The sequence below is a fragment of the Hemitrygon akajei genome, chromosome 8, assembly GCF_048418815.1.
Source record: "Hemitrygon akajei chromosome 8, sHemAka1.3, whole genome shotgun sequence".
NCBI lineage: Eukaryota > Metazoa > Chordata > Chondrichthyes > Myliobatiformes > Dasyatidae > Hemitrygon > Hemitrygon akajei.
Window position 1 is genome coordinate 22,773,582 of NC_133131.1, and position 26,865 is coordinate 22,800,446.

Consider the following 26,865-nt stretch of genomic DNA (forward strand, 5'->3'; position numbering starts at 1 on the left):
TTCTGGATTGGCATATTGTTTTCTCCTTCAGTGCATGATATTTGAGACAGAGCTGTATTACTGTGGCTTCAGTTTTTTTAGTTTAAACTGAAAAGTGCTGCACTTGCCTTCATTTTCCACATTCTTAATCTTGATTTTGTTTGAGTTAACTCCGGTTTGTTCTTTGCCTTTATAGTACAGCTTTAAAAGTAGTCTTTAAACTGAGCAACACACACAAAATGCTGGTGGAACGCAGCAGGCCAGGCAGCATCTATAGGGAGAAGCGCTGTCGATGTTTCGGGCCTAGACCCTTCGTCAAACAGCATCTGGTTCCAACTCAAGAATAAGTGTGTTAGAGTTGTTAAAGAAATGGTTGTTTCTGAGTCTATAAAAGCAAGATTGCCTCAGTTTTGAGTGTTGGATTCGGAGAATAATTGGCCAATAAACAGCTTTTGCAGTGTGGAGATATAGAAAGGTAGTGATGCTTTGTATCCAGTGATTCATTTGTGTGATCTGTCATTAATATATTGATTTGGAAAAGGTCATCATTTGCAGTTGTCTTGTTCCTTTAATTTACTACTTTTCTGTGGTTATGAGCCATGCTTAGTTCTGGGATATACAATGAAATTCTGAGGGCATTTTCTGCTGTCAGCTCTTTGGTTTTTAATTTTTTGTTGAACATTGTATTAATATTAATAGATTTGTTTTCATTATTGATGGTGTTAACATCAACTCTATATAAAAGTTGTGTTGAATTTCCGTTGAAGACTTGTACTGTCTTGTCTGACTGTTTAATTTTAGTCTTGTACCCAACTGTCCTTTATGCATAATGATGCTCCAGTTAGCATTACTGCCTCACAAATACAGAAACTGGGGTTCAGTTCTGCTCTTGCATACTGTTTGTCTAGTTTGCAAGTTGTCTGTGTATTCCATTTCCCCCTTGTTCAAGGAACTCCAGTTTCTTCTACATCCCATGTGCTGGCTGGTAGGCTAATGGGTTGATGGAGATTAGAATAATGTTAATGAGTGCAATATTTCCGTACTGTGCGACCTTATAAATGAACATGTCCTTTGATTTAATTATTGTAACTTTGGGTATTGTGTAGCATATGTTGCAACATGGCATTTGAGAGCAATAAAAATCAGTAAAAGCAGTGTCTATTATGTATCTGCATAACCTCTGTCAAATCAAATAAGATATTGTAGTTAAGAATGTTGGTCAGGTTGGTAACTATTACTTGTGTTACTGCCTTGCCATTATTTACTAAGGTGATCCTACCTACAAGAGCAAAAAGACTATGTGCTGAAGTTCTGATTAATTTTGTTGTGTTGAAGTTTTGATTAATTTTTCCAAATAATGCTACTATCATCCTTTAGGCCAGTTTATCATCAAAGTAAAGCATAACGCTAGTTTCTCGGCTTTTCAAGAAGTGTTCATTGCCTGACTCCATATTGATATGACAGCTTCCTATCCATTTCCCATGAACGAATTTTGATGACTATCAAAATTTCCTGTTCACCTTTGCAATGTTGGACTCTTGTGCAACTAATGACTGAGTTGCTAGAGTAACATGCAAAATGCTGGAGGAACTCAACAGGTCAGGCTGCATCTATGAAGAGGAATAATGAGTCAACATTTTGGGCCAAGACGGGGCTTTGAATTTCTACATGTATGAAGGCTGTATCTTTGGATAGTGCAATAGGCAGTTTTGGTGTCTTCAATTTCTGAAGTAGGTTTTGAGAATTTGAAGACAATTGAACAAAGAAAAATTTCTACAGATAAATGGAAGCCTAATGTAATCAAGACATCACTCCCCAAGATTTGCTGCTGTCTGTATCATAGGCCTTATTGCCAAAGAACAGACTAATTGTTTGGAAATCCTTTCTTATGAATTTGGTATGGGGGTGAATTCCTGATGGTTTTGCGCAAGTGCTTTTTCATTTTTCTATTGCGAACTAGTTACGATGTGGATTTCCATCCAGATTTACTAAAATGTTTTAATTGTATGGGACCAGAATTTAATATCTTTAACATCTCTCATGGAACAAGGCTGAAAAAAATCTTAATTGCTTATAGTAGCAGTCAATATGTTGAGGAAATTTGTACAAGATTATGATCACGGACAAATGTGTGGACTAAGTTTTTTTTCTAAATGGTGTTCTTTGACTAATATGAAGTAAAGATGTTTTATTAGAGCCTTTATTTAATTAATTTGCTGAACTCAAATTGAGACTTTTCTACTATACTGTTTAAGCTCTGCTGCAAATATCCTAACAGCTCAGATGGATGTGCATTGCTGGTTTCTGGTTTTATTTACCAGTAAAATCTGAATAATCAAGTTCCGGCAATTACATGTTTTCGATCACATTGATTCAGATCAATATGTTCCTACTTTCCCTGCTTTTTACTTTTCTGTGTCACAGCAAAAGGACTATGAGCTGAAGTTTAATTTTTCAAATGGGTTGTAATTTAACTCATTTACAACAATTGTGAGTTTATACTAAGCTTTTACATGAACAGTGCTTCGTGCAAGATATTTCATAGGAACTACATGAAGCGAAAGGTGACACCAAGTCAGATACCAGAACAGGTGGTCATAATGTTTGGCAAAGCAATGTTTTAAGTATTTTCTTTTGATTACTGAGTGAAGAGATTTAAGGTAAATGTTACAGATCTTGCAATCCAGAGAGCTGAAGGCAGTGATGGGGCAATCTGTTTTAAATCAGCATCTGGAAGTAGGCAACATTGATTATGTGCAGAGACCTCAGCATTGAAAGTGAAGAAAAGTTTGCCACAATTTGTTTAGTCATCATCCTCGAACTTTCATTATCTTTTAATGATATTCTGCCCCTTATCAAAAGATGGTGGAACATTTTTGAGGCTTTATAAAGCTCTGGCAAGGCCTCACTTGGAGTATTGTGAGCAGTTTTGGGCCCCTTATCTGAGAAAGGATGTGCTGACATTGGATAGGGTTCAGAGGAGGTTCACAAAAATGATTCTGGGATAGAAAGGCTTGTCATATGAGGAGTGTTTGGCTCTGGTCCTGTACTCAATGGAATTCAAAAGAATGACCTAATTGAAAGCTATTGAATGTTGAAAGGCCTCGATAGAGTGGATGTGGAAGGATATTTCCTATGGTGAGAGTCTAAGACCAGAGGACACAACCTCAGAATAGAGGGGTGCCCCTTTAGAACGGGGATGAGAAGGAATTTCTTTAGCCAGAGAGATGAATCTGTAGAGATTGGCTGTGGAGGCAAAATCATTGGGTATATTTAAGGCAGGGGTTGATAGATTCTTGATTAGTCAGGGCATGGATATAGGGAGAATGCAGGAAATTGGGGCTGAGAGGGAAATGGATCAGCTATGATAAAACAGAGCAGACTAGATGGGACAATCCTGATCTTGTATCTTATGGTCTTGTGTAATTTGGTGAACTGTTCTGTGTATTAATTCCTGTAAAGCTTATCATAGAAACAAATTCCATTGTAACTTCATTAGCTATCCTTTAATTTTAAAGTTATCTATTGTTGCATGATATCATAGTGTTGTTGGGTCCAGCCTGTTTTTATTTTATTTTACTAAGTCTCTCCACAACAAGCAGAATTGCTAAGTTTGAATATATGTTAATGCTTATATTTCTGATGTTTAACTGTAGTGCAAATAAATAGACACATTATGCAGGGTCCCTACACATCTGGAAAACGAAGAGTAAAACGAGAAGGTTCTTAAAACTGCAGAAGCATTTAAAGCTGAAGTGGGTGGATGAAGGACAGTCAATTGAATATGATTTTATGCTTTCCAAATTATCAACTTTGGTAGGGAGATTGGAAAAGTATAATTCTTAAAAATTAAGAGGTGAGTAAATGATATGAAGGGAATTGTGCACCCTTATGCATAAATTACAGAAGATTAACATCCAGATATAAAATACAGTTAGCAGCAAATTGGCCATTAGCTATCATTGAGTAGGGTATGAATAAGTGTTTCTGCAGATGCACAAAGACTGCACACCTGCAATACTGAGTGGTTTTGATCTCTTTATCCAAGGAAAGGGTGTGCAATGAAGGCTCAACAACTTCCTGAGGAGAGTGGAGCTGTCCTAGAAAGAGAAATTGAATAGAAATGGGCCTTTTGTCTCTGGAATTTAGAAGAATGAAAAGTGATCTGATTGAAACCTGTCTTTGGGGAGTTTGCTGAGTAACACTTATAGACTTTCCAGCCATGGAAACAAGGGACTCCTTTAGGGATAAGTGGATAACCATTCTGAAGAATTACCATTGAAGTTTAGCATTGACCATACTGAATAGCAGGTAGGCTTGAGTTGCTGAATACCCTAACTGTGCTTCTTTTTTATAGTACCTCACAAACTACCATGTTTTGAGACCCCGTGTACAGATTTTTTTTTAACCCAGTTGCCAAAAATTATATCGAATTGCTTTGTCAGGAGACAACTGAGCACACATAAGCCTATTATTGTCATTGGTATCCTGTCATTTTTGAAGTTCCTTGCTAATGGCTCCACAGGTTACAGCAGATGTTTATTCTGCTTGTGCAACATCCTTATTGGAATTGACAAACATTTCAATTGCAAACATTTAGTTTGCTGTTCTTGGTTGTTATATCATTATAATCTGTTATACATTGTAGGCCCAATTGCCTGATTATCTTTCACAGGTAAATGCAATTTGCATTGAAGTATCGCCTACTTAATTTTGAATGTCCTCAAGTTCATTATTACAGGCATTCTTATATTTCTGTTATCTCTTGTCTAGCATTGTTGGAAACTAGACTGCAGACGCATGTGTAACTAAATTGTTTTATATAACCTGTTGGGTTTAATTCTACTGTGTTATGATTTACTATTTCCAAACATTAAATGCAATTCCCATATACATTTAGACTACTTGTTGTTTGCTGTTGAAAGCCAACATTGCTTTTAATTAAAGGATATATGAAAATCTCATTGAAAAGTAAATTTCAGAGGTAATTTCCATGCTCAGGTTATTTACAATATTGTCTGTTCATGTTATAATGACCAGACTGATTGTAAAATTTGTTATGAATGCTTCCCTGCTCTCTCTCAGTACATATGGCCACATGGATATCCGTCACCCAAATTCCACACCCTTCCAAGCTCTGCCATAACAAAAAGTTGATTGCATCTCTGTTTGGTGTACTTTATGCAAAGGTAGCTGCAGAGGGTAAATAAAGTTTATGCAAATATGCTTTAAAAATCAGAGGATGTGTTGCATTTGTTCGGTGCCAACTTCCACGTTCCTGAAGTTTGCCACTCTATGCAGTTAGGATCAGAATCAGTTTTATTATCACCTGCTTGTGTTGTGAAATTTGTTAACTGAGCAGCAGCAGTTCAATACAATATGTAATAGAAACATAGAAAACCTACAGCACAATACAGGCCCTTCAGTCCACAATGCTGTGCCGAACATGTACTTACTTTAGAAATTACCTAGGGTTACCCATAGCCCTCTATTTTTTCTAAGTTCCAGGTACCTATCCAGGAGTCTCTTAAAAGACGCAATCGTATCTGCCTCCACCACCATCGCTGGCAGCCTACTCCACGCACTCATCATTCTCTGCATTATATAAAAAAAACTTGCCCTTGACTTCTCCTCTGTACCTACTTCCAGGCACCTTAAAACTGTGCCCTCTCGTGCTAGCCACTTCAGCCCTGGGGGAAAAGCCTCTGACCATTCACACGATCAATGTAAATCTCCTCTGCGCCCTTTGTATAGTTTCCGCATCCTTCCTGTAGTGAGGTGACCAGATGCGATTTCAGTACTCCAAGTGGGGTCTGACCAGAGTCCTATAAAGCTGTCCTATATCACTGCAATATTACCTCTTGGCTCTTAAACTCAAGCCAATGGTTGATGAAGGTCAATGCACCATATGCCTTCTTAACCACAGAGTCAACCTGCACAGCAACTTTGAGTGTCCTATGAACTTGGACCCCAAGGTCCTTCTGATCTCCACACTGCCAAGAGTCTTACTATAATACTATATTCTGCCATCATATTTGACCTACCAAAATGAACCACCTCACACTTATCTGGGTTGAACTCCATCTGCCACTTCTAACATTGAAAAGAAATAAATAAATTACAGTATAAGTGTATTGAATAGATTAAAAATTGTGCAAAAACAGATGTATATTGTAAAGTGAGCTAGTGTTCATGGGTCCGTTTTGGAATCGAATGGCAGAGGGGAAAAAGCTGTTCCTGAATCGCTGAGTGTGTGCCTTCAGGCTTCTGTACCTCTTGCCTGATGGTAGCAAAGAGAAACGGGCATGTCCTGGGTGCTAGGGGTTCTTAATAATGGGCACTGCCTTTCTGAGACACCTCTCTTTGAGGATGGCCTGAGTACTTTGTAGGCTAGTAACCAAGATGGAGCTGACTTCTTTCAGTGTTGTGCAGTAGCCCTCCCCGCACTCCCCCCCCACCATACCAGACAGTTATGCAGCCTGTCAGAATGCTCTCCACAGTACATCTATAGAAGTTTTTGAGTGTTTTTGTTGACATATCAAATCTCTTCAAACTCCTCTCCTAATGAAGTACAGTTTAATAGATTTTGTAAGTTGCAGGTTTTAAAAATAGTGTATAACACTTAGGTGAACAGCATTTAGTTTGGGAATTTGATTTTAATGTTAAATTTTAAAAATGACTGCTGTTAACACTATTTGATTTTTAAGCATTTAGTTTTTATGTTGTTACTGCGAATTCAGCTGAAACCTTTTTAACAACTGAAGCATGGTATTAAAGTTTAGACAAATCTACTATGAATATTTATTCATATTTGCCAATTACTGGAATGAATGATAACAGCCATCAGTTTTCTCATGTGGTATGGAGATCCATTAAGTTGCATAAGCAGAATTTTTTTCCTCCATGACCATTGCTAAGGTTTCCACCACAAACCATGAGCTCTTGAAATTGAACTAGCATATTAGGAACTTTTGTATTAGAATTGCATAGCACATCATGATTATAATTCTATTTCCACTTGTTTGACTTGGCCTTTTTCAACTATCGTCTAGCTCATTTGCTGTTACAACTTATTGATATTAATCAATTCTGTACTTGATTATCGCAGTATACAACTGACCAACCTCCCTTGTTCTGTGTAACCTCGATGTGGAAATCTCTGGCTCTCTGTGTGGAGTTGAGCTGAGTTTTTATTCCAGTTAAAGTTAATCCGAAAAGTACACAGGCCTTTGATTCACTTTCTCATCCAAAGGTTAACACCGCTGCAGCAGTTCTTTGTTACTGAACCAAAATACTGATCTAAATTTTGTATTTAGATCTTTGAAGGAGAGACTGACCTCCCAAATTGATGTTCCTGTTAAATTAAGACCAACCTCTAGGTCTTCTAATGACGGTTTTGCCTTGTTTGGTAAAAGCTTCATTAAGCCTCATGTAGGAGGATTGAATCTGGTTGAGTTTGGTGCACACCAATAACTTGTAAAGGTAGATATGCTTTCTTTCACAGATTGAAGAATGAGGAAAAAAGAAATGTACTTTTTCCAAAAACAAAAATCTAGTTTGATATTGACCATGTAGTTAACGACCCCTTTTTTTTTTAAAGGATACTTTTTACATCACTGCCTAGGCTAGATGGATCATTGGAGCAGTTCTTATACAACTCCTTTCTCCACTCGTTTTGGTCAGATTGGTTTCAATCTTCATTTCTTTGTTATTGTTGCTGCACCTTGATTTGAGTACTCTTTTTCTACTCTCCTTAAAAGCAGCCTGCAGAATGAAGGGAAAAGTCTGCAAGTCCAGGCCACGGACTGGAGGTGACCTGTCTTTGTGTGTGGTGGGGAGAGGGATGTGGGTAAGCAGTTTGTTTTGCTGCCCTTGTGTTGCTCTGAATATGGTAGGCATGCTATGTTGGCGCCAGAATGTGTGGTGACACTTGCGGGCTGCCCCAGTTTAATCAATGTTCTGTGCCACTTGCGCGTTATTACTTAAACCTGCACAACTTTGGTTTAAAGTATTGTTGCTAAAAATTGCAATGAATTCAATTGAATGACCAGAATTGAATTCTACATAAATGGATGTGAACAGTCCTATGCCCATATGATTATAGCACAGCATGTGGATTAGCAGTAGAATTGGATACACAGTACCTGTGTATACCATACAATTGATTTAAATATGTACACAATAGCTCTTTAATTTAACCAGTAGCACAGATATTCCCTCCAAAACTAATTCTATTTTTGCTTTGCAGAATTTAGACAATCATTTTGGAAGTTCAAGAATTATTCCATGTCTGTACTTTAACCTCCTACCTTTATTTTTAATGTAATTCTTATACTTTATAATTGTTGCATGTTGTATCATGTCACCTACACAAGCAGCGATCACTTCCTTCGCGATTCCTTTGTCCGTTCATCCCTCCCGGCACTGTCCCTGCAAGTGGTGCAATTCACCACCTCTCTCGCTTCCATTCAGGGCCCCAAGCAGACCACATCACCTGCAAATCTGCTGGGGTTGGCTATTGGTACTCCTGAAGCAGCCTCCTCAACATTGGTGAGACCTGTCAAAATTGGGGGACCACTTTATCGAGTACCTCCGCTCCATCTGCCAAAAGCAGAACACTCCAGTGGCCAAACATTGTAATTCCGATTCCCATTTCTGTTCTGACACGTCAGCCCATGGTCAGCTCTTGTGCCAAGATGAGGCCACCCTCAGGGCGGAGGAGCAAAACTTGTATTCTATTTGGTTAGTCTCTAACTTGATGTCATACATACCGATTTCTCCTGCTGGTAGGTTTTTTTCTCCTCCCCCCTTCTCTCTCCTCTTTCCTACTCTGGCCTTGTACCTCTACTCACCTGCCTATCACTACCTTTGGGTCTTCTCCTCCTTTCTCCTGTGGTCCACTTGCCTCTCCCTATCAGAGTCCTCCTTCTCCAGCTCTTTACCTTTCCCGCCCACTTGGCTTCACCTATCACCATCTAGTCTCTCTCCTCCTCCCCCCACCTTTTTATTCTGGCATCTTCCCCCTTCCATTTCAGTCCTGAAGAATGGTCTTGGCCCGGGATGTCAACTGCTCATCTCCATTGATGCCACCTGCCTCCTGTGTTCCTCCAGTATTTTATGTGTGTTGCTTTGGCTTTCTAGCATTTGCAGTCTTTCTTGCATTTATGATTTTGGTTAGTTGTCCATTTTTGGGATGGGTTTTGACCAAAAATCTTCAGGAGGCTCAAAGTAGTTTCTTTCCTTTTCTCTTTCTGTTTATAGCAGCAGCCTTTGGTTTTATTGTTTTGGGGAACAAATGAGGCAACTGCCACAGCTGCTAGTAGTTTATATATGTTAAACTGCTTCCTCAATGATTCTTCCCAATGCAAGTTCATTGACCTGTTTATTAAGTGCAGACTGCTGATAATCCCAGTTCTGCTGAAAATCCGTACCAAACTGGAGCTACAATATTCAAGTGAAATGTTTGCATCAAATGATTTCCGACATGATCCTAAATATGGCTGCTTGCATCTGATTATTTTAAAGTTTTTTTTTATGTACCTTGTTAATTTTATGTAAGCAAGAGATCAGTACTATGGGCAGAAAGCAGTGGACCAGATTGTTAGCAATTTGCCCCATGTAGTTCCAGGCAGAACTTCTGACTTCAGTCCTGCACTAAGCCAGCACTTGCACAGATTACATTGGGAATTGCAGACCAAGGTTTAGGAAGTAAAGGCAAGCCAAGTTACTATTCAGTTCTTACAGTTGTTTCCAGGTGCTTTGTTTGGTTAACTTTAGTTGACCTTTGTTTCTATATATTAATATTTTTGTTTTATTATTTTTTCACTGAATTGAACATCCTCTTCTGTTTAAGTAGTCATTTGCAGATTGTTCAAACCATGACATGCCTTTCATTCGAAGCACGCTAAAGCTGTTAAAAAACCTGTAACTTTTACAGTTATCTAAGCTTTGCCTGAAACTTTGCCAGCTGTTTCGGAGTGGGATCTCTCAAGTCTTTGTTGTCATTGAGCCTGTACTTAATGTCAAGGAACCAGCGCATTAGGACTGTCTCATCCTGCCAAAGTAAGTGCAGATCAAGGGCTAAACTTTCAAACGGGCAAATACAAACTCTGTCTGGCTAAATATCACTTCTCTCCATGTTTTGCCCTTCCAGAAGGTAAGAGGGATTGCATGCTGTCACAGTCACCAATACTCTCTTGTGTGGCAGACCACTAAATGCGTACAGCAAGACATCTTGCTCTTTTCAGTAAGCGGAAATGCATATAGCAGGAAATTGAGGCATGTTGAACCCCACCATAAATTTTCAGCTTGACCAATAGATTTTGTTATGTCAGAGGCTTGTCAAGTACAGTTGGATAATTCAGCTGACTGGGAAATTTAAATGCATAAGTATGACTGTCAGAGACAGGAGATTCTGCGGATGCAGGAAATTTTAATTATTACATACAGAATACTGGAAGGACTCAGCAGGTTGAGTAGCACCTATGGAGGGAAATATACAGTGGATGCTTCAGACGCTTCATCGGGACTCGTGAAGGGTTTCCGTCTGAAATGTTGACTATTTCTTTCCTTCCATGAATGCTGCCTGAGCTACTAGGCCTCTCCAGAATTTCAAATGAGAGGATAAGAAATAGAACATAATGGATGTATGTTGCAAATTGAGTTGTTTTGAAGATATCGATATGTGAATATGAAGGCTGGAATACTCAAAAGTAAATTTGTTATCAAAATACATAAACGTCACCATTCACAACTGTGAGTTTCATTTTCTGCATTCACTGTAGAACAAAGAAGTGCAGTAAAATCAATGTAAAACTGACAACCAATATACAAAAAAGGCAAACCGGTAAATACAAAAATAAATAAATAATGCTGAGAACATGAATTGCAGAGCCCTTGAAAGTGAGTTTAGAGGTTGTGGAATCAGTTCAGTATTGAGGTGAGTAAAATTATCCACACTTGTTCAAGACCCTGATGGTTGAAGGATAATAGCTGTTCTTCAGCCTGGTGGTAGGGGGCCCCTAATGGATGTTGCCTTCTTGTGGCAGCACTCCTTGTAGATGTGCTCTATGGGGGGGGGGGGGGGGGTGGAATTTTCCTGTAATGTTTTGGGCTGTTACCACTACTTTTTGTAGGTTTTTTCATTCTTGGGTGCCGGTGTTTTCGTAATGCAGCCAGTCAGGATATTCTCCATTGTGCAGCTATAGAGGTTTGTCAGTTTTAGATGACATGAAAATCGGGACAAATCTCTAAGGAAGTAGAGGCACATTCTTTGTAATGGAGTTATGTGGTGACCCTCTCCACCTCTGATTTCCTAATGTGGACTGGCTCATGGACCTGTAGTTTCTTCCTCTTGAAGTCAATAATCAGCTCTTTGGTTTCGCTGTGCTGATGTTAAATGACAGGTTGTTGTTGTGATGCTATTCAACCAGATTTTCAATCTCCCTCGATATTCTGATTTGTCACCACCTTTGATTAGTCCAGAAACAGCAACATCAGCAAACTTAAGTATGGTATTGGAGCTGTACTTAGCCCTCGTGCTTAGGACTGTGAGGCTGAGCACACAGCTTAGTGGTGCACCTGTGTTGATGGTGATTGTGGATAAGTTGCCAGTCCGAACTGTCTAGAGTCTGCAAGTGAGGAATTTGAGGATCCAATTGCACACTAGGCCTCGAGGCCTAGGTCTTGGAATTTATTGATTAATTTTGAGGGGATGATAGTGTAGTCAATGCAGAGCATCCATTTGTATGCGTCTTCACTGTTCCAGAAACAAGTGAAAAACCAATGAAATGGCATCTGCTATTGACCTGTTGTGATAGTGGGCAAATTGGAGCTGATCCAAATAATCCTCAGGCAAGAGTTGATGTGCTTCATGGCCAGCCTCTCAAAGCACTTCATCACAGTGCTGACTGGAGTAGTGAAGGAACTCAGCTATTAATCTCATCTGTTATCCTGTAAAAGTCTGAACAGTTATGCATTTAACAATGATCATAGAATTATTTGCATAATATTGTAATGTAATATGAAGAATACTACATAGTTAAACTTATATTGAAGGCAAAGTTTATTCAATTAATTAGTGTTAATGTCATGATCTATAAATTTGTGCCTTTTACTCGCTTACACTGATGTTGAAAAAGCCTTTCCTGTATGAAAGGAAGTTCAAAGAATACTTTGAAGTATATAAAATTGAGTTCAGGAGGACCCAAGAAACTTGCATCTCTGTATTCTCACTCAAGACCTTGATTTATCTTTGAAAGTTTATGAAGATCAACTTCGTAATTTTCATTTTTACTTCGAAAAAGCTACAATTTATGATACAAAATTTAAGCAAGATTGCCATTATTGCAGTTGCATTAGAATAGTCACTAATGAATGGACAAATATGTCCATCACTTAGAGGTGGGTTAGTTTGACTATCTAGAAATGACTACGTAAATAGAAAAGGATTTTGATACTGCATAATATTTAAGTTATATTTGACAACTAAAGGTTAACATTTAACAGGCTATGTATATAATTGTCATAGCACTATCCTAACCCATTCGTCTGGTGTTGAAATTCTTAATGTCTCTTTTATCAGAGCCATGGTCTTTGAATTCCTTTCTCCTTTAACCTAGGCTAAGCATTTTGAAGTATTTTTCCTGTGAAAGATGTTATATAAATTCAAAGTGGCTGTTGATACCTACATTTATGTATGGCAACATTAAGGTTGAAGCTCTGTGCAGTCATTAACTCCAATTCCAAGTTATCTAACATTTTTGGTGATTACAGTTCTTCAATATTTGTTTAATTAAACAATTACATTTCATGGTATAGTAATGCTTTCCGGTTTAGCTGTACATGTATCGGTGTACATGGGGAAAATTCTTTGTGTATTTGAACATAATTAATAGGCAACTAGATTTTTTGAGAAGGTAATGGAAGTATGGTGTCAGATCTTTGTTTTGAGAACTGCTTATTGGGTTGCTATTTCTGCTGCATTTCAAAGGCTCTTAATAAAAATGTGTAATTATAGCAGTTGGCTTGTGCTAATCATCCACCCTACCTGTAGCTGATATTAAAATGTAGTTTGGCAGCAGACTATTTTGTTTCTAAGCTTCAAGTATCAGACTCCAGGCTAATTTTAAGTAATTTTTTTCCAGGTTCCTGTCTTTGTCAAATGTCTGAGTGTAGATAACTTATTTAATTGTGCAGAGTGTGAAAAACAGCTCCTACTAATGCAAAACCCTGCTGAGAGTACATCCTAAAGATGTCTTCCTGGATAGTTTGCTACTCTGAGTGACTTGTTTTCCTGTGCTGTTTCATTATTCAGGGAGTCATTGTGATTTAAAGAAAATAGCCGATCCATTACTAATTAGAAAAATTTACTGAAATACATCGTTAACAGCAGGGCAGCTGTTTAATTTTGGAGAAAAATAAAAATTGCATTGTAGGGAGAATTTGAAGGTGGCTCAGGTAGATTTTTTTTAGTCCCCAAAGATGGCAGGGTTCAGTATAAAATGTACTATTATACTCTTGCACTCTGGTTTAGGTTAACCAGCAGGAGGAGTTGTTTGTACAGAAATGGACCTCCTATCAATGTGCTGATCCATCAGTGCCTGGGGATAGTTGGCGATAATTCTAATGTTTTATTTTCTTGCACTTGCTCTTTATGGATACCTCAGCATACAGAAATGAAAATGTTTGCCACTAGGCAAATAATATTTAGCCTTTGTCATTAAGTTAAGTACATGTAAATTTTGATTTTAGTGTAATAAATTGTATTTGAATTAGCAAGGGAATCTTATCTTTAAGACTTTGCACTCAATTTTTCCTTTTTATTTACTCTAGAGTGAGATTTATACACATTTATCCAGCAAGGCCCTGACTAGACAGGCTAATGGAAAAAATAATTGTATCAGTTATACCTTTTTGGCTTTGATAATTTGTGGACTGATTTGTGCTCCCTGAAGACTTGAGTAAGTAAATTGAGAATTGCAGATTAGTGCTGGGCAGAGGATGGTTGTGGTGGTCAGAATGTAGTCTTGCATGCTCCTTTGATCAAGCACAGAAAGCCCTTGCCAGGTCATTCTTTGTGTGCTTGTGCACAATGCTAGTGTTGGATTCGAGCCTGGAATTTTAAAATGCTGGAAGTGTCAAAATGGCTACTTCCTGATTGCAATTGGACAAGTCAGAAAGCATTCATTTTACTTGAGATTAGTATCTATATTTACTACTACTCAGAACCAGGAAAGCTTTCACCTTTTCAATCTCTATGGATTTTTTTTTCTGAGTATGAATTTTTGTTCAGATGGGAATCCCATTTCCTTAATGTAATGGGATGGTGTCTCGTTACATTCTTGGCTTTGAGGTGTTTATTTTATTTTTGGTTTTGTTGTCCTGTGCAGGCTGTTTAATTCAGTAATCTTTTCTACCCACACATGCTGCTTTATTTTCATCTGAGATTTTTAATATATATAGGAAGTTGATAGTTCAGCTTTAGCAGCACCTTCCTCTGGCTTGATTTGCCTGATTTGAATCATTTTGACCTTATAATGTTTATTGCAATTTATTGTAGTTTTAGTCTTATTTCTTTCCATCCTTCACTAACGTACTTTAAAATGAGTGAGGTACTGATTCTTGTGCACACTGTGCTAGGCACCCATCCTTTTTCACTTTTTATTAGCTTGCCTTATCTTCCCTTATGGATTCTTGTTAAATGTAAAACTTGTTACAGATGCTTGTTGTATAGTTAATTACTCAGGAAATGACCTGGCAGAGTGGATTGCTGTACAGTTATTTGTTTTGTTTGCCTTATGAATGCATTGAAATATGCATAATTTCGGGTCAAGTTATTTAATTAAGTAGGTTGTACATTTCACTTCAAAACAAAATGAATGCTTAACAGTTACAGATTGCATAAATGAAACAAAGGCAAGGAATAGCAGTTGCTTAGTTTCACAGTTCAGAAAAAAACTTGGATCTACATAGCTGCCCTGAGTTTAGTGGTGCACATTAAGCTCCAGTATTGGTGACGTCTGCCATGTTTTGCTTACAGAGTGAAACCATCTGCGCGATTGGTAAATATGCTTGTCAATGCAGAGCTTTTATAACCCAACCCCATGTAGTAAAGTTTCAAAATTAAAGTGGGGAAAGCTTCATCATATTAATGACTTGTTATGGGGTCAGTAAACATTGCCAGGTGGTTCTTGCTCCTCACAGTAATAGCCAGCTCTTCATGATTAAATTCTTTGGTCCCATCCAATTCTGAGAAAAGTAACCAAAGACAACGGAAGTAATACTTTGGACCCTTCAGGCAATTGGAGCCAGTTTTTTTTTGAAGTCACATAGATCAAAAGATGTCTACTAAAACTACCCATCATATAGAGTGATTTCTGTCCCAGACAAGAACCAGTTAAACTTACTCTAGAAAATGTGTGGGCGCACATCACATCATTGTGTTGAAGTTTGCTAATCTTTATAGTCTAAATTAATTTGAAAATATACAATGTTCTAAACCTTGTCTGATTAGAGTTGAAACAAAGGTTATCCTTGTAGCTCCTCTCTGAACTTGTTCCAAGACCATTGTGGATCCATAAGCATTGTAGCTGCAATGTGATCATCAAGCCGAGGCATGTCAGAATGTATTTTTCAATTTCTAATATTGGAGTCCAATTCTCTAACGATCCTGACTTTAGCACAGGTTTCCCCCCTATTTGGAGGTAGAGCGTTCCTATGAAACTGTTCGTAAGCTGGTATGTCGTAAAGTGAAGAAGCAATTACCATTTATTTATATGGGAAAAATTTGTGAGCGTTCGCAGACCCAAAAAATAACCTACCAAATCATGCCAAATAACACAAAACCTAAAATAACAGTAACATATAGTAAAAGCAGGAATGATCTGATAAATACACAGTCTGTATAATGTAGGAATACTCTTCTGCAATTATTGCAGCACTGTCCACCGCAGGGAAAATCTCACGCAAGTGCTCTCGGCAGCACTTGCAAAAACACGCAGCGCAGGCGCTCCCGGCAGAAACACACGGCACGTGCGCTTCCGGCAGAAACACACAGCGTAAGCGCTCCTAGCAGAAGCACTCTTCTCAGTAACCTTTAAGCTATGAAGCTACCAAATAACACATAAAAATACATGGCCTATATAAAGTAGAAATAATGTCTGCCCAGTGTAGTTTCACTTACCGGAATCGGAAAGACAATGAGGAAACTGATGATGGTGTGTTAGGCTGAGTTGTTGGAGGTTGGGGTGGTGGGAGACTGAGGTGTCTGTTTCCATCAGGGCATGCAGGTTACCTTCTATGTCTGCCTGCCTCGATGTCGAAGGTTGAGTTTCGTTGTCTGCTGTGGCTGATGTGGAAGGCTTGAAAAACGACAGTATGCTTGACTGCTTAGCCTCACGCATTTTTCTATCATACAGTTCTTTGTAAGCATTCAAACCATCCTGCAAATATGCCCTAAGCCTTCGTCATACTTTTCTGCAATCATTGCAGCGTTGTCAATCGCAGCGAAAATCTCATGCAATTGCTTCTCGTTCAGTTCCTGGACGACTTCGCTACTGTGTTTGGCTTCAGTTGTTATCCTTTCCTCTTCATCAGCTCTTCATCTCTCAGTTCTTGGTCATGGGATGCCAAAACCTCTTCAACATCCTCTTCATCAACTTCCACAAGCCCTTAGCCAAACTATGTCTTTACTTTGTTCACCACGATCGAAATGCTCAATTATGTCTAGTTTTACGCTAAATGTAACACCCTGACGCGCTTTTTTAGGCTTTTCCAATACCTTAGAACTCATCTTGCTAACGGATGCACGAAATAAATCGATATAAAGCACAGATGCTCACAGGCATGCGTTTAAGCAATGCCGGCTAGAATGCAGTTCCGGAGGAGGAACTTGGCTGCTCGACGCGCGCTGCCTTTTTTCGTAACAGTGAAAACACTTTTTGTTAGCGAAAACAGGTAACTAATGTAAGTTTCATAACAGCGAGTTAACATAAAGCAAACGTTTGAAAAACGAGGGACAGCTGTATTTCTACATTGTGCATAGAAGGTTCGTAAAGCAATAAAGGTTAGCTGGCATTATCTCAAGTAATTTTCTGTATTATTTCTCACAAATAATTATTCTTCATTTGTCCTACCCGTTTGCACAACACATTGTATACCTTGCATACAGGTATGCGTCTCCAAGAGTTCAAACCATTTCCAACAGAAATTGTGTATTTTGACACTTGGAAGCTGCTTGGCTAAGGGCTTTTAGAATTCCAGTTAGGAAATAATTGATTCTCTTCAGTGGTTAAACCATAGAATAGCAAGTTCTAAACTTCACTTTTGATCTCTGCTGAGTTCAGAAATTTCATTGGTTGGAGTGCACAAATTTTCTTCAGTATTTTTTTGAGTTGGAAAGAGCAAGATATTGAATGTAATTGTGCTTATTGGTAATCATTAAAAATGTAGATCTTTTGGTGTTGGCGCGTGGCCAAGTGGTTAAGGTGTTCGTCTAGTTATGTGAAGGTTGCTAGTTCGAGCCTTGGCTGAGGCTGCATGTGTGTCCTTTAGCAAGGCACTTAACCACACATTACTCTGCAATGACACCTGTGCCAAGCTGTATGGGTCCTAATACCCTTCCCTTGGACAACATTTGAGGCGTGGAGAGAGGAGACTTGCAGCTTGGGCAACTGCCGGTCTTCCATTTTTAAAAAAAACCTTGCCCAGGCTTGCACCTTGGAAACTTTCCAAGGTGCAAATCCATGGTCTATCGAGACTAACAGAGTCCTACTACTACTAGATCTTTTGGAGAATTGGCCTGATACTTGCTATCACAGTTCTCAAATGATGGCCTTGAGAGATTCAAAAATATCAGTTTTGCAGACAGTCTACAGTCATTCAGTAAAATTTATTCAAATTTTAACAGGGTATGTTTGTGATGGATTGCTTCATCCTGAAAATTAAGTTTATGGGGCATTTTATCATGTCACAGAACCTTGCCAGTTGTGAGAAATATCTCATTAGGCAAGGTTTTATCCCATCATTATTGTGCAGAAATCCAAAATTAATTATGCATGTTCTAGTTATGATGGAACTTTAAGCTGTGCCCACCCCCACCCACGTAACATTAGATTTGCAGCTGCTCTTCATAATCCAAAGTGTCAACTTGAGATTGGAAAAGATGTCTTCTGTAATGCTTTCCTAAAGCTTTACTCTATTGAGTACTACATTGATTGGAATGTGCTGTAATTCTAGTTCTAACATTGCATGGCATCAACAGTAGTCTAACAGACATAACAGAAAATTTCATATTCTAATCTACAAAGAATGCCAAAATGTATTTAAAATCAATAATTAGATTTTGTTAAATTCAAGGCACTATGAGCTCAGTGTCTTTTTTTGTATCTCTGCAGTAACCCACCCCTCAGTGAGGAGATGCTTCCACCTGGGGACTGGATGTGTCACAGGTGCACAGTTCGTAGAAAAGTAAGTAAATCTTTTTTTCTATATCATAATTAGTTTAAATCAGAATACATAGTACCTTCCCAATTTTCTTGAAAGGCCAATTTAATAGAAATTTGTAGCTCTGCTAATTCAAACCAATAATTGTTCTTGCATGGAGCTCTTTAAGAATTTCTTAATTTTTGCATGTCGCTGGATCCTAGCACGTGCATTAATTCCGGTAATTGTCTTTCAGATGGCCAGGTTCCCTTTAGCTATGCGGCATTTTGTAATATTTTTACGTGAAGTTTTTGACTCATTTAGCCGTAAAGACATTGGATCAGGAATTTGGCCCATAAACCTCCAAAGGAAAGTCATTTATACCCTCACCATTCCCAATTCAAGATGATTTTTTAAAAACTTCATATATAAGCTATTTTAACTGTTATTGTTTGGCTTAACAGTATTTGCTTTTACTTGTACTGTGAATTATGTTATATTTTGTAGTGTCTAGTGAATAATATTCTTTTTACTAGAAGCAAGAGAAAAAGGAAAGACTAGGCCAAGTAAATGGAGTTATGGACAAACAGTCGGTTAAAAGGACAGCCTCTCCTACTGTGGACATGGAATACCCAGACAAGTCCCATAATAAAGCATTGGATTCCAGGGTGGACAGTAACTGCAGAGCATTTGCACAAGCAAAAAATTTGGAAAGGCGTATTAGCCGGCCCGGCACACCAACATCTAATGCAAGCACTGATACGCCCACCTCTGAGCAGAATGATGTGGACGATGACATGATTGATGTGGACGATGAAAATGCTGCCATGGAGATAGACTGCTCACAATTGCAAATAAGGAATCCATTTGAAATACTTATAGCAGCAGCAATGGAGCGAAATCCAACTCAATTTCAACTTCCAAATGAACTGACGTGTACCACAGCACTTCCAGGTGAGGGAATCAGTGTAACTACACAAAGAATACTTATTTTTCTTAATGAGAAACATCAATGCTTCATCTTCTGAGTTCCAAAAACACACTTGCAATCTGTAACAAATACAGTGCAAGCGTTATTACGTTTGTACAAACCACTTGGTTATTAATCTGATAAATAATTTAATTGCCACGTTGAGGTTTAGAGTTGTATGAATAATTTTGAGTTAATGTGCTGTTTCCATGTATTTTCCTTGTGTTTGTGTTTTATTTGGTCATTTGGTTCTTAACAAGGATACATTTGAGTTGATGAGATTCTTCATTTGTCAGATATGCACTTTTTAATTTAATTTAGAAACACATCACGATAACAGGCCTTCTGGCCCAGCAAACCCACACTGCCCAATTACACCCATGTGGCCAATTAACCTACTAACCTGTACGACTTTGCAGTGTGAGAGGAAACACACATAGTCACAGGGAAAACGTCCAGAATCCTTTTAGATAGTGGTGGTATTGAACATAGGTCGCTGGCAATGTAATAATGTTACACTAATTCCTATGCTGTAATGCCCAGCCTTTTATATGCAATATTTAAAATTTCTAAATTTGTCCAACTTTTAAGTCTTTAAAACAATTTAGACTGATACTGGTTTTCCAACACACAAACTAGAATTGAAGTTCAAGATTAGACTACTTGCATTTTAAAATAAGGAGCCATCTGTTAGACAACATGTTATTGAATCTTGAGCAAAAATATAAACTGCTGAAATAACATGTCTTAATGAGTATAGAGTCTTTGATTCCCACATTCTTGCTGAATATTCAGAAGGATGCCATCCTCATTGAACGCAGTTGTCTTTAGGAAAAGTTGAACAGCTGTCATATAGCACTCATTAACAATTTTCATGTGCAAACAGTGAAGACACAAAAGGGGAGCTGGAGAAGGGTGTCTGAATTAATGGTCTTCCATTCCATGATTTTGGCTGATCTGTCCCCATCCTTATCACCTTTTCTGTGCCACTACCTCCCTTTTAAATATCTCTGGTTATCTAGCTTTCACCTCTTTTGGGTAGAGTTTCTCCATCTGAGAAGAAATTTTTACCTTTAATTTTAAGTGACCGTCCCCTTGAAATTGTGCTTCCTCATTCAATAAGATTACCTCTTGCACTATGTGGTTTGGGTTATTTTAATCAGTGGTGCTTTTAAGGACATTTTTGCATATGCATTGCCTTGTTTATTATTTATTTATTGCTTTTATCTGAACAGTAGGATTGATCAAATTCTGCATTATGCAACGGTGGATTAGTGGGAATTAAGCTTGTTGTCAAAGGAACTATATAACAAAATGGTTGATCCAGAATTAGTGGCATACTTTTCATATAATGTAAGGATCTAGCACCTTGGTTGGTGTGATATTGCAACAATGCCAGTTTAGGTAGTATTCATGAATATCTTAAGCAACTGAATGTGAAAGTACCATTACGTGTAGTTAGAAAAGTGAGTGATATTCTGGATTTCAGTACATTAGAAAGTACGGAAAGCTTTCAGGCATATTTTCTGATGCAGAGGGCAGGGTTTTGGATTTGACCTGTACCAAAAAGGGCAGATTACACCTGAAACCAAGGGAGACCAATATCCTTGCTGGCAGGTTTGCTAGAACTGTTTGTAGGGTTTAAACTAATTTGGCGGAGTGGGTGGAGGGAACTGAATGATAAGGAGTGATGGGACTTCTGGTATACAAACAGGCAATGCCAGGCAGAAAAGGCAAATGATGGGGCAACATTGTAGTCAGTGGAATGAGTTGCAGAGAAAAATCAAATGGAGACAAATACAGGGCTGTTATATTTGAATGCATGCAATTTATGGAATAAGGTGAATGATTTTGTAGTGCAGTTAGAGATTGGCAGGTATCATGTTCTGGGCATCACTGAGTCATGGCTGAAAGAATATAGTTGGGAGCTTATCAAAGAATATACATTGTATCAAAAGGACAGGCAGTTAAGCAGATGGGGTGGGGTGGCTCTGATTTTTAAAAAAATCCTTAGAGGTAACATGGAATCAGAAGATGTCGAATCTTTGTGGGTAGAGTTAAGGAATTACAAGGATAAAAAAAATCCTGATGGGAGTTACATACAGGTCTCCAAACAGAAGTCAATATGTGGGCTACAAATTACAATGGAAGATTGCTTTTTTGATATGCATTTTCAATGTTACCATAGTCATTGGAGATTTCAATATGCCAGTAGATTGGGAAAATCAGGTTGGTGCTGATTTTGGATTCCAGGAGAGAATTTGTAGAATGCCTACAAGATGGCTTTTTAGAGTAGCTTGTGGTTAAAACCAATAAGTAATCAGCAAATCTGGATTGGGTGTTGTAATGAACTGGATTTGAATAGGGAGCTTAAGGTGAAGGAACTCTTGGGCAGTGATCATGATATGATAGAATTCACTTTGCAATTTGAGAGGGAGAAGCTAAAATCAGATGTATTAGTATTACAGTGGAGTAAAGGAAATTAGAGGCATGAGAGAGGAGCTGGCCAAAATTGATTGGAAAGGGACACCTGCAGGGATGACGCCAGAGCAGCAATAGCTGGAGCTTCTAAGAGCATTTCAGAAGGCACAGGATGGATGCATCCCTAAGACGAAGTAGTATTCTAAAGGCAGGATGACACAACGGTGGCTGACAAGGGAAGTCAAAGCCAAAAAGAAGAGAGGAAATGTATTAGAGCTAAAAATGGTGGGAAGTTGGAGAGGATTGGGAAGCTTTTCAACAACCAACAGAAAGCAACTAAAAAGCCCAGAGGAACAAAAAGATGAAATATGAAGGTAAGTTAGCCAATAATATCAAAAGGAGGATACCAAATACTTTTTCAGATGTGTAAAGAGTAAAAGAGAGGCGAGAGCAAATGAGTAAATATCAGACTGCTGAACAGGTATTTGGGGGGGTGGGGGGAGCAATATACTGGAAGTCCAAGAATGTCTGGGCACAGAAATGAGTGCTGTTACTATTGCTAGGGAAAAGGAAAAGGTACTTGGGAAACTGAAAGGTCTGAAGGTAGATAAGTCACTTGGAGCAGATGGACTATATACCCAAGGGTTCTGAAAGAGATAGCTGAAGAGGTTGTGGAGGCATTAGTAATGATCTTTCAGAAATCACTAGATTCTGGCATGGTTTTGGAGGACTGGAAAATTGCAATTGTCACTCCACTCTTCAAGAAGGGAGGGAGGCAGAACAAAGGAAATTATAGGCCAATTACTAACGAGAGAAAATCTGCAGATGCTGAAAGTCCAAGTGACGCACAAAATGCTGGAGGAAGCCAGCAAGCCAGGCAGCATCTATGGAATAGAGAACAGATGACATTTTGGGCTGAAACCTTTCAGCAGGACTGAAGAGAAAAAGATCAGTAGATTTAAAAGGTGGGAGGAGGGGAAGGAGAAACATGAGGTGATAGGTAAACCGGGAGGGGTGAAGTAAAGCGCTGGCAAGTTGATTGGTGAAGGAGATGCAGGGCTGTAGAAGGGGAAATCTAATACAGGGTAGAAGACCATGAAAGAAAGAAAGGGGGGAGGAGCACTAGAAGGAGGTGATAGGCAGGCATGGAGATAAAGTGAGAGGGGGAAAAGGGGATGGGGAATGGTGAAGTGGGGGGCATTACCTGATGTTTGAGAAAACAATGTTCATACCATCAGAATAGACATGGGAATGGGAAGTGGAATTAAAATGGGTGGCCACTGGGAGATCCACTTTATCTGGTAGGTGCTTGGTGAAAAGGTCTCCCAATCCACATTGGGTCTCACTGATATACAGGAGGTCACACAGGGAGTGGCGGACACAGTATATGACCCCAATAGACTCACAGGTGAAGTGTCACCTCACCTGGAAGGACTGTTTTGGATGCTGAATTGTAGTGAGGGACTAGGTGTAGGGGCAGGTGTAGCACTTGTTCTGCTTGCAAGGATACGTGCCAGGAGGGAGATCAGTGGCGATGGATGAATGGACAAGGGAGTCGTGTAGGGAGCGATCCTTGTGGAAAGCAGAAAGTGGGGGGGTCGGGAAGAGGTGCTTGGTGGTGGGATCCCGTTGGAGATGGCAGAAGTTGTGGAGAATAGTTAGCCTGACTTCAGTGGTTGGGAAGATGTTGGAGTCAATTATTAAGGATGTGGTTTTTGGGGTACTTAGAGACAGATGATAAAATGTGCCAGAGACAGCATGGTTTCCTTAATGGAAAATCTTTCCAGATAAATCTGTTAATTCTTTGAGGAAATAACAAGCAGTATAGACAAAGAATAATCGATGGATATTTTGTACTTGGATTTTCAGAAAGCCTTTGACAGGGTGCCTCACATGAGGCTGCTTAGCAAGATAAGCGCCCATGGCATTACAGGAAAGATACCAGCATGGCTAGAGTATTGGTTGAATTGGGAATAAAGGGAACCTTTTCTGATTGGCTGCTGGTGAACAGTGGTGTTTACAGGGATCGATGTTGGGACCGCTTTTTATGTATTGATGGCTTTGTGGGCAAGTTTGCAGACAGTACAAAGACTGGTCAATGAGCAGGTAGTGTTAAGTAAGCAGGGAGGCTGCAAATTGGGAGAATGGGCAAAGAGGTGACAGATGGAATACAGTGTCTGGAGAAGGTTAACTTGCAGGTTGAGTTGGTGGTAGTGAAGACAAATGCAGTGTTAGCATACATTTCAAGAGAACTAGAATATAAGAGAAAGGATTTAATGGTGAGTCTGCATAAGGCACTGGTGAGGTCACACTTAGGAGTATTGCGAGCAGTTTTTGGGCCCCTTGTATAAGAAAGGATGTACTGAAGATAGAGGGGATCCAAAGGAGGTTCACAAAAATTATTCTGAGATAAAAAGACATATGAGGAGCATTTGATGGCTCTGGGCCTGTACTTGCTGGAATTTAGAGAAATGATGGGTGTGTAGCGGTGTGCTACACGCAGCGCTAAAATAATGACACAAGTTGGTAAACTGCAATTAAAGATGATTTTATTCGAACTTCACAGCCTTGCTTTAAAGCCTCCCTCATCCCGCCCTCCCCGGACGCGGATGCTTTAAGAGACACATACTCACAAACCCCCACAGGCTTTTTTCCCTTTGTTGCGGACCTGGCCTTTGTGCCTGCGCGCTGGCTATTTGTGAGCCGGTTCGAGTGCGCTAGGAAGTGGGTCGCCACATAACCCCACCCCCCCCCCCCCCCAGAACCGGCGATACACCCCCCCAATGTCCACAGTCTGGGCCGGACCCTGTTTGGGAGGTCGGCCTCTGCACCGCGGTGCCGGAAACTCAACCGGTTGCGCCAGGTCCACGTGGGCCGGTTTGAGTCGGTCCACCGTGAAAACCTCCTCTCTCCCCCCAACATCCAGCACGAACGTGGACCCGTTGTTCCTGAGCACCGTGAACGGCCCCTCGTAGGGCCGTTGCAGCGGTGGCCAATGCCTGCCCCGTCGTACAAACACAAACTTACAGTTCTGCAGGTCTTTGGGTACGCAGGTCGGGTTCTGCCCATGCTGCGAAGTGGGTATGGGGGCCAGGTCACCGAGCCTGTCGCGTAGTCTGCCCAGGACTGCTGCGGGTTCTTCCTCTTGCCCCCTTGGGGCTGGTATGAACTCCCCGGGGACGACCAGGGGTGCGCTGTACACCAGCTCGGCCGACGAGGCGTGTAGATCGTCTTTGGGCGCCGTGCGGATGTCAAGTAGGACCCAGGGAAGCTCGTCAGCCCAGTTAGCTCCTCGCAGGCGGGCCATGAGAGCCGACTTTAGGTGACGGTGGAAACACTCCACTAGACCGTTCGACTGTGGGTGGTAGGCAGTGGTGTGGTGCAGCTGTGTCCCCAAAAGGCTGGCCATAGCTGACCACAGGCTGGAGGTGAACTGGGCACCTCTGTCGGAGGTAATGTGGGCCGGTACACCAAAGTGGGACACCCAGGTGGCGATCAGTGCCCGGGCGCAAGATTCGGAGGTGGTGTCCGTGAGCGGGATCGCCTCTGGCCATCTTGTGAACCGGTCCACGATAGTCAGGAGGTGCTGCGCTCCTCACAACACTGGCAGGGGGCCCACAATATCCACGTGAATGTGGTCGAAATGCCGGTGGGTGAGGTGGAACTGCTGCGGCAGAGCTTTGGTGTGCCGCTGCACCTTGGCCGTCTGGCACTGCATGCACGTTCTGGCCCATTCACTGACCTGCTTGCGGAGTCCGTGCCAAACGAACCAGTTGGCTACCAGCTGGACAGTTGCCCTGATGGAGGGGTGCGCTAAGTTATGAATGGAGTCGAAAACACGGCACTGCCAGTTTGCCGAGACAACAGGAAGGGGCTGGCCGGTGGCGACATCACAGAGTAGGGTCCTCTCACCTGGGCCTACGGGGAGGTTCTGGAGCTGCAAGCCGGAGACTGCGGTTCTGTAACTCGGGATCTCCTCGTCTGCCTACTGCGCCTCTGCCAGCGCCTCAAAGTCTACCCCTTGGGAAAGGGCATGAATGTTAGGGCGAGAGAGCGCGTCCGCCACGACATTGTCCTTACCCGAGATGTGCCGGACATCCGTTGTGTATTCAGAGATGTAGGACAGATGGCGCTGCTGGCCAGGATCGGATATCTTCGTGAACGTAAAGGTAAGCGGCTTGTGGTCCGTGAACGCGATGAAGGGCCTACCTTCTAAGAAGTACCTGAAATGCCGGATTGCCAGGTATAGCGCCAACAGTTCCCGGTCGAAAGCACTGTATTTGAGCTCGGGTGGCCGCATGTGTTTGCTGAAAAACGCCAGGGGTTGCCAGCGCCCCTCGATGAGTTGTTCCAGCACCCCACCGACTGCCGTGTTAGATGCGTCCACTGTGAGGGCGGTAGGGACGTCCATTCTGGGGTGCACTAGCATCGCGGCGTTCACCAAGGCTTCCTTGGTTTGAATGAAAGCGGCGGCGGACTCCTCGTCCCAGGCAATGTCCTTGCCCGGACCCGACAGCAGGGCGATGATTCGGGCAGCTGAAGGGAGGAAGCGGTGGTAGAAATTGACCATACCTACGAACTCCTGAAGGCCTTTGATCGTGGTGGGTTGGGGGAAATGGCGGACCGCATCTACCTTAGCGGGCAGAGGGGTTGCCCCGTCTTTAGTAATCCTGTGGCCCAGGAAGTCAATGGTGTCGAGCCCGAACTGGCATTTGGCCGGGTTGATTGTTCGACCGTATTCACTCAGTCGGGCGTAGAGTTGACGGAGGTGGGACAGATGCTCCTGACGACTGCTGCTGGCTATGAGGATGTCGTCCAAATAGATGAATGCGAAATCCAGGTCGCGTCCCACCGCGTCCATTAACCGCTGGAACGTCTGTGCGGCATTTTTCAGGCCGAACGGCATGCGGAGGAACTCGAAAAGGCCGAACGGGGTGATGAGAGCCGTTTTGGGGACGTCGTCCAGATGCATCGGGATTTGATGGTATGGTCTACCTTGGAGAAGATCCGTGCGCCGTGCAGGTTTGCCGCAAAGTCCTGAATGTGCGGCACAGGGTAGCGGTCCGGTGTGG

At 40.9% G+C, this 26,865-nt stretch overlaps 1 protein-coding gene across 2 annotated transcripts in view; it reads left to right on the forward strand.

Moving 5' to 3' along the window:
- Positions 1–26,865, forward strand: part of phf12b (PHD finger protein 12b) — a 78,140-nt gene that overhangs the window by 9,872 nt on the left and 41,403 nt on the right. The window contains exons 3-4 of one of the 2 annotated variants that reach the window (XM_073053434.1): positions 18,375–18,447; positions 18,942–19,356. In XM_073053434.1, coding sequence (XP_072909535.1) covers positions 18,375–18,447; positions 18,942–19,356 — 488 coding nt within the window. Of the gene's footprint in view, positions 1–18,374; positions 18,448–18,938; positions 19,357–26,865 lie in introns of both variants that reach the window. The other variant, XM_073053433.1, reaches the window with a different exon arrangement.